The following is an 8,155-nucleotide window of genomic DNA, read 5'->3' as shown; positions in this document are numbered from 1 at the left end:
AGTAAATTGAGTTTGAGACCCCTGATCTAAACAATACTGGCTGTGTGTTGTCATTTTTTTAGTTGAAATTTAGTTTAATTTCAAGTATACACTGTAATAAAAATGGAGGTGTACTTACTGTAGTTGAGTTTAATTAATGCATCATTAAAAATAATATATCTAGGCCTAAATATTGCTCTCAGCACTTTTATACGTTGTAAGTCATTTCCTCCCTGGCCGTTGCTCATGCAGCTGCTTCTTTAAGAGTCCCCCCCCGACCCCCCCACCCCATGTCTGTATTTTTAGCTGAGCCAGCCACTTCATTTGCTGGGTAGGACAGTGTGCCGTAAGGTCTCCTCATCCTTTTTTAAATAAATGACATCCAATCTTGCGGACTGCTAGTGGGCCTATACAAGCAGCACCTCCGTGGACATGTCGTGGGCAGGTTAGCACACTGTCGGATGTTGCGTCCAGCCCGTGGATGCTCGCTGGTCATGATGAGACGCACTGCTGCATGCACTGGGCGCATTTCATTTTGACATCAAGTCAATCCTGCTGAATAAGGTGTATTTCGTGGACGCAGGCTTCCTGTCTTCTCTTGGATTGTGGATTAGAAGAAGCCTTCAAAACGGAGGGGGTGGTGGAGCATCGAGGAAAAAACAGGGGCAATATGAGAGAACGGGACTTCATGCCCAATATGGAGCGGGGCAAACCTGCTACTTATACAGGGGACAAAAAGGCTAAGATGGCTGCGAAGACTAACAAGAAGTGGGTGAGACTAGCCACTGTCTTTGCTTATGTACTGTCCGTGTCCTTAGCGGCCATTATCCTGGCAATTTACTACAGCCTCATCTGGAAGCCCACCAGCGCATCGTCTGCATCGTCGGGCAAGCCGGGGACGCCGGAGGGGGTCACGGCTCCCCCGCCGAACATCACCGCTAACAATGTGACCGAGTGGAACTCCACGCAGCTGTCCGTCAACCACACGGCGAGGCAGAGCTCGACCCCGCACAGCAGGGCTTTCCAGTGGGATCACACCGAGGAGAGCGACGCTGTTGCGGATGGACTTTACGCATCGCCCCGCGGTGCCACGCAGAGATCGCGCACTGTGGAAAGAGAGACGCGAGAGGGGCACCACGCGGAGGAAGAAGAAGAAGAAGACGAGGAGGCTCAGCAGGAAGCCCCCAGGCCAGGAGAAGGACAGGAACATGATCCGGACCGGGTGGCTTCCGATGCACCCACTGTGCCACCGAGACCCATCGGGACGAGAGCTGCTTGACCGGGCCTCTTAGAGTCCTGGAAAAGTAATCCAACAAGTAGGCCTTGTATTTTGCAGACAGCCGCTGGTCGGACAAAACACATCACTCATTCGTCAACGTTGACCTCCACTTTGGATCTGCTACTATGACCGATAAACATGGTGGCCACCAAACTATGCTGTTTTTCTTTAGTTCTTTTTTTTCAGTTTTAGGCCGTTTGTATGCCTTAAACCCCTGTTGGACTGTTTCAAGGACCCTCTCTATGGATAGACGCCACAGGTAAAGATAGGACGGGAGTCACTTTGGGTTTGGACATGCTTCCCTTCCCTTCACTTCCATTCATGAGCTCGCCACTGGCTTGTTGCATTTTGACATATAGGCTATATTTACTTTTCATGGATCAAGCCTGGATTTCAAGTAGAGGAACTTGCTTTGTTGAGTTATGCTCAGGTATGTGCATATAACTACTGTCAAAGTATTGTGCTATTGGTTATGTACATAATATAGAAGCGGGCAGACACCTTTTTTTGGCCGTGATGAACTTAAAAATGTAATTAGAGGATTTTTATTAATGATACCTTATGTATAATAGGTATAAGTATATCCCAAATATACAAATAAACAACCAAAATGATCAAATTCTATGGTTTGATGGAAATAATTTCATGTATTGATTCAATTAGATTCATTTTGACAAGGGATGCTCAGATTATTATTGGCACATTTCTGTGAAATATCAGTGCCGCTCACAAAAGACAATTACCTGTGGCTAGTACTGTCGCAGCCTACAGTGTATGTAGTGTCTTTCCACAATTAACGTCTTGGTTAACGTCTCGGGTAGCGTTCTCCTCCCACTGTTCTTCTCAGTGCACAGGCGTGCTCTTTTGGCGGTGATGAACTTAAAAATGTAATTAGAGGATTTTTATTAACAATACCTTATATATAATAGGTGTAAGAATATCCCAAATATACAAATAAACAACCAAAATTATGAAATTCTATGGTTTGATGGAAATAATTTCATGTATTGATTCAATTAGATGTATTTTGACAAGGGATGCTCCAATTATTATTGGCACATTTCCGTGAAATATCAGTGCCGCTCACAAAAGACAATTACCTGTGGCTAGTACTGTCGCAGCCTACAGTGTATGTAGTGTCTTTCCACAATTAACGTCTCGGTTAACGTCTCGGGTAGCGTTCTCCTCCCACTGTTCTTCTCAGTGCACACAGGCGTGCTTTTTTGGCGGTGATTAACTTAAAAATGTAATTAGAGGATTTTTATTAATGATACCTTATATATAATAGGTATAGGAATATCCCAAATATACAAATAAACAACCAAAATTATGAAATTATATGGTTTGATGGAAATAATTTCATGTATTGATTCAATTAGATGCATTTTGACCAGGGATGCTCTGATTATTATTGTCCCATTTTCGTGAAAAATCAGTGCCGCTCACAAAAGACGATTACCTGTGGCTAGTACTGTCGTGGCCTGCAGTGTATGTAGTGTCTTTCCACAATTAACGTCTTGGGTAGCGTTCTCCCCACACTGTCCTTCTCGGCGCCCAGGCGTGCTTTTTTGGCGGTGATGAACTTAAAAATGTAATTAGAGGATTGTTATTAATGATAACTTATATATAATAGGTATAAGAATATCCCAAATATACAAATAAACAACCAAAATGATTAAATTCTATGGTTTGATGGAAATAATTTCATGTATTTATTCAATTAGATGCTCCGATTATTATTGGCACATTTCTGTGAAAAATCAGTGCCGATCACAAAAGACGATTACCTGTGGCTAGTACTGTCGCGGCCTGCAGTGTATGTAGTGTCAAACTAATGGCGAACAAACACGTGATGGAGTATGGTGAGTTTTTGAGGCTCATGACTCACAGCCTGTGATCCATGTGATCGGTATTGGATGATTTCAGTCCTGGATGATAGGTATCGGAATCAGCAGCATCAAACCGCATTTGGAGGATCCCTGATTTTGCCACAAAATACTAAGTAGTTGGTCAGATACAGATTGTCTTTAGGTTTTGACTTACCATGGAACCAATGCAACCAGTGTGTGGTTCAGCCAAACTCGCGTACTGGCCCTTTAACAATGTTTTTCAGAATGAAAGTTGAGGGCATTATTAAGTCGGCTTGTAAGGTTCTGGGAGTGAGGTTTTCCAACTCATACTGGCACAGCCACACTGACTGGCATCCGGTACAGTCACCCATTCGGTATCAACTCTAAATAGTGCCTTGTAGTACCTAATAACGAGTAAACCTATGTAAGCCAAGTAGATTAATTGCAGTAGAAAACCAGGAAGTAGCACTTTGGGAGTGTAATTATATTTACTGATTCTAGCATTCCTGAAAGAACAAATCTAAAGGTGCTTTGTGTATTTAAGCCAGAGAGGGGTTCAAATCCGATGGCTGTTAAGAGGATTCTCATGAGAATCAACAGTCAAAGGCTTCCAGCTCTTTTCACAGATGTGTTGCTGCATCTCTCCTTGGAACCACTTCACACAGTCGCATGTGTCCAACTATGAAGTGGAAATAAGAGCAGCCACCCCGTGCTATTTGTCAGTAGCATGTGAGGGAGGTGTATCGATCTGAGCCGCTCGCTGTACAAAGCAGAGAAGCACACATTACACAATGCTGGCTTGGTGCTATTTTTGATCCATCTCTCTGAAAAAGAACCGTTAAAATGAGACATTTGCTTTCCGTGTGCCGGTGTTGACAAGCATCAAGAAGCACTATCCAGCTAAAAATATCAACTTCAATTCCACAGAGCAGCCGTCGCCTGAGTGTTACACCGTGTCGTTGAAGCCGATGTATGTGTTTGCTCTGCCAAACAGGAAGTTCATTCAACACAACAGGGGGAAAAAAAATGCAACACTGCGTGCACAGTTTTTATTAACATGCACCCCCCGACAGATAGATGTGTTTGCAGTGCCACTCACAGCTCTGTGTCATACGTGAGAGAATGGCTGACCTATTAATGGAAGAGTTCATCATATCAGGGCTCGGGGATATGGAAAACATTTCAAAATGACTGAACTGAGCTGCTACTGTTTAGAAGGGTGGAGTCTAATTTACTGTATAGTGATAGTGTAGCATTGTGTGACATCCTATCAGTGGAATTTGCCATTGAACAAAGAAAACAACGCAGTAAACAAAGGACACCTTTGGAGGACATCCAGGATTTTGTGTTATTTCTTCTCAGCATGTGGCCTTGCATTACAAGAAGCTTTCTTTGACAAATGTTATGTTTTTAATCAAAAAGATTGTTGTACAGAAGTGACAATCTGTGTCACCACAACAGAAAATATGCGATCCAATTTAAATACGCCATTTCGATTTGAAATAAAACAATGAATATTGAGTCACAAAAATCATTTACCGTTAAGCAATCACAGCCATGGACAGTCTGGACACACTGAACTGAATAGTTTGGCACAATCAAGGCTGGCAGGGCCATTACACGAGGGTTGTAATGCTATTGTGGGCTCTAAAATATGTAATACAGATTCAGAGAAGAAAAGCATGAGCAGGAAGGCGTTTCAGAAATAATAATGATACAAATGCTGAATTAAGTCCAAGATTAAATGGTGCAACAAATCGATCTTTTCTGGCAACAACATGTATGAGATGAAGTCCCAATTCTTGTATTTAAATATGGTACAATACAAGGCCGGCTGCACGGTGGTCGTGTGGTTAGCGCGCAGACCTCACAGCTAGAAGACCCAGGTTCAATTCCACCTTCGGCCATCGGGTTTTCTCCGGGTACTCCGGTTTCCTCCCACCTTCCAGAAACATGCTAGGTTAATTGGCGACTCCAAATTGTCCATAGGTATGAATGTGAGTGTGAATGGTTGTTTGTCTATATGTGATGTGCAATCCTGTGATTGGCTGGAGACCAGTCCAGGGTGTATGCCGAAGACAGCTGTGATAGGCTCCAGCAGCCCCCGCGACACTTGTGAGGATAAGCGGTAGAAAATGAATAAATCCCCACTTTTTGGAGAGGCTCATTCATTGCCCATAGATACATACTGTGGTACAGTAGGTGGCGGTATACACCTTTTTTAAAGACAGCTGGGATAGGCTCCAGCACCCCAGGATAAACGGAAGAAAATTAATGAGGCCACTCCCCAACGTGAGTATCAAATGTGGCTTATTATTCGTAAAACAATAATATTGTAGTATTCTGGACATTAGGCATCAGTAATGAGAGATCAGTCAGCCATGGCATGTCTCACATGACAGAATTAAATAGAGTTCTCCTCCCATTCCGTGTGGAAGTGGTACGTTTCGGCTTCTTACTTTGTCTGTCTTCCCCACTTTGTTTAGAATAAGTACTACGGAGAGGCTAGCAGTTGTCTCCTACGTCCCTACAGTGGTCCCGTACCTTACGCAATGTGGTGTAAACAAGAAATAATGAAGTACACACTGTGGAACATATTACACTAGTATAGTACAGTATATACAACAATAAGAAGCAAGACATTTGCAAACCTTCAGAGTTGGAGTTATGTAAAGCTCTTGTTGGGTCAGTTAAGGTTCTAGAAATGTGGCGACACAGCAGCCCGGCGGGGGCCCGGTATTACTGCCGGGCGCCCCTGACGCACACGCTCCAGGGGGACCGCCAGACTGTCTTTGTGAGGTTCTGTTGGGTTGAGCACAGAACTTGGATCCACTTCAGCGACATCCATGTCAGCCTGTAATGAAACACCTCAAGAGTGTCCACATTTTTATTCAATGACTTTGTATGAGGGAGGCACGGTGGTCGAGTGGTTAGCGCGCAGACCTCACAGCTAGGAGGACAAGAGTTCGATTCCATCCTCGGCCATCTCTGTGTGGAGTTTGCATGTTCTCCCTGTGCATGCGTGGGTTTTCTCCGGGTACTCCGGTTTCCTCCCACATTCCAAAAACATGCTAGGTTAATTGGCGACTCCAAATTGTCCATAGGTATGAATGTGAGTGTGAATGGTTGTTTGTCTATATGTGCCCTGTGATTAGCTGGCGACCAGTCCGGGGTGTACAAAGACAGCTGGGATAGGCTCCAGCACCCCCTGCGACCCTTATGAGGAAAAGCGGTAGAAAATGAATGAATGAATGACTTTGTATGAACTATTTCCCTCAGCAGGTTTCACTGTGCTGTGTACTGAGTGCAACTAACATAATCCTACACTGCACTTCAGTCCTCAAACAGCCTACGGGACTTATTTCCATTATATTAACACCCCCACTGCAGTGAATTGCGTCATACCCTGGAAGCGATTGGCTACCTTTGCACCAAAGTGCACCCGGAGTAGTGTGCAATGCAAATGTGTGTTTTAAGAGAACAGTTCATCTTGAAACAAAGTCGAGAAAACAACGTCTGCATGCTTTGAAGCAAGTGACAGGCCAAAATGTAGTGTCTCCAGAGACAGAAGGCTGCTATGGTGACCGCCTCCAGAGGAGATAATTAAAATAGTCGCACCTATGGGAGGTCCCACCTGGAGGGCTAAAAGGGAGCGCTTTCCAATTCAGCAGCTCTGCAGAGACCTCATCCGAAATTAATCAAACCCAACATGAAAGTGGACTCAGTGGGCTGAGGTGGAAAAGCGTGAAGCGACCATGCTGCAATGTGCTCCACATTTATGCTACACCTGCTACCTCATGTAGGAACGGGCAAAAGGTTGTAAGCAGACTTACGCATGGAATTTCTTCATTCACAGCTGGAATTGCAAAGCAGACATGAAGACCTAATTTTGCATACAATATGGCGCACGTCTTGTGTTATTTTAACATTTTTTTATTTTCATTTCATCTCAACTGTGTTCTTCATGTATTTTTATCACAAAAGGTCCATATTCTCAGCTTGCTAATACAATTTTTCCTTTTTACAATTTTACAAAGTCTTTGTTTTTCTTCTCATCACCGCTGAAAAATAACCCAAAATGAACGCCAAGGAAAGTTACAAGAAGGTGAGAAACATTACTGAAGTAAGAAATATCACACAGCAAAATGCGAAGATGGTTTCCATGTTGATATCACTTCCACATCCTGTCAGCTTGTCTACGGGTATTCAATAAAGTAACCTTAAACTGCTGTGTATTTATATGTACCTTGAAGTGTTCTGCATGGGAAACTATACTTTCATTCATTCATTCATTTTCTACTGCTTATCCTCACAAGGGTTGCAGGGGGTGCTGGAGGCGGGGTACACCCTAGACTGGTCGCCAGCCAATCACAGGGCACATATAGACAGACAGCTGCTAGCCTCTCCGTAGTACTTATTCTAAACAAAGTGGGGAAGACAGACAAACTAAGAAGCCGAAACGTACCACTTCCACACAGAATGGGAGGAGAAGTCTATTTCATTCTGTCATGTGAGACATGCCATGGCTGACCGATCTCTCATTACTGATGCCTAATGTCCAGAATACTACAATATTATTTTTTTTACGAATAATAAGCCACATTTGATACTCTTGGGGAGTGGCCTCATTCATTTTCTTCTGTTTATCCTGGGGTGCTGGAGGCTATCCCAGCTGTCTTCGGGTGAGAGGCGGCGTACACCCTGGACTGGTCGCCAGCCAATCACAGGATTGCACAGCACATATAGTCAAACAACCATTCACACTCACATTAATACCTATGGACAATTTGGATTTGCCAATTAACCTAGCATGTTTTTGGAATGTGGGAGGAAACTGGAGTACCCGGGAGAAAACCCACGCATGCACGGGGAGGACATGCAAACTCCACACAGAGAATGGAATTGAACTCGGGTATTCTGGACACTATACTTGCAAAACCATGAAAATATTTTTAGCTATACGGAATGGATTCATTGGATTCACATGATTTCTTATGGGAAAAATTGTACATTTTGGTTAGAGTTGGATCTTCTGAAGCAGGTGCTA

The 8,155-nt window shown here is 43.7% G+C and overlaps 1 protein-coding gene across 1 annotated transcript; it reads left to right on the top strand.

Annotated features, from left to right (window-relative positions):
- Positions 1-300: 300 nt before the first annotated feature.
- On the top strand, positions 301-2,242 carry LOC131140365 (putative transmembrane protein INAFM2). Its single transcript, XM_058090716.1, has one exon. It carries the CDS (start codon positions 650-652, stop codon positions 1,256-1,258), a length of 609 nt encoding a protein of 202 aa, XP_057946699.1. The 5' UTR covers positions 301-649; the 3' UTR covers positions 1,259-2,242.
- Positions 2,243-8,155: the final 5,913 nt, after the last annotated feature.

Source organism: Doryrhamphus excisus, chromosome 13 (assembly GCF_030265055.1).
Source record: "Doryrhamphus excisus isolate RoL2022-K1 chromosome 13, RoL_Dexc_1.0, whole genome shotgun sequence".
Taxonomy (NCBI): Eukaryota; Metazoa; Chordata; class Actinopteri; order Syngnathiformes; family Syngnathidae; genus Doryrhamphus; species Doryrhamphus excisus.
This window is presented reverse-complemented; position numbering and strand designations above follow the sequence as displayed.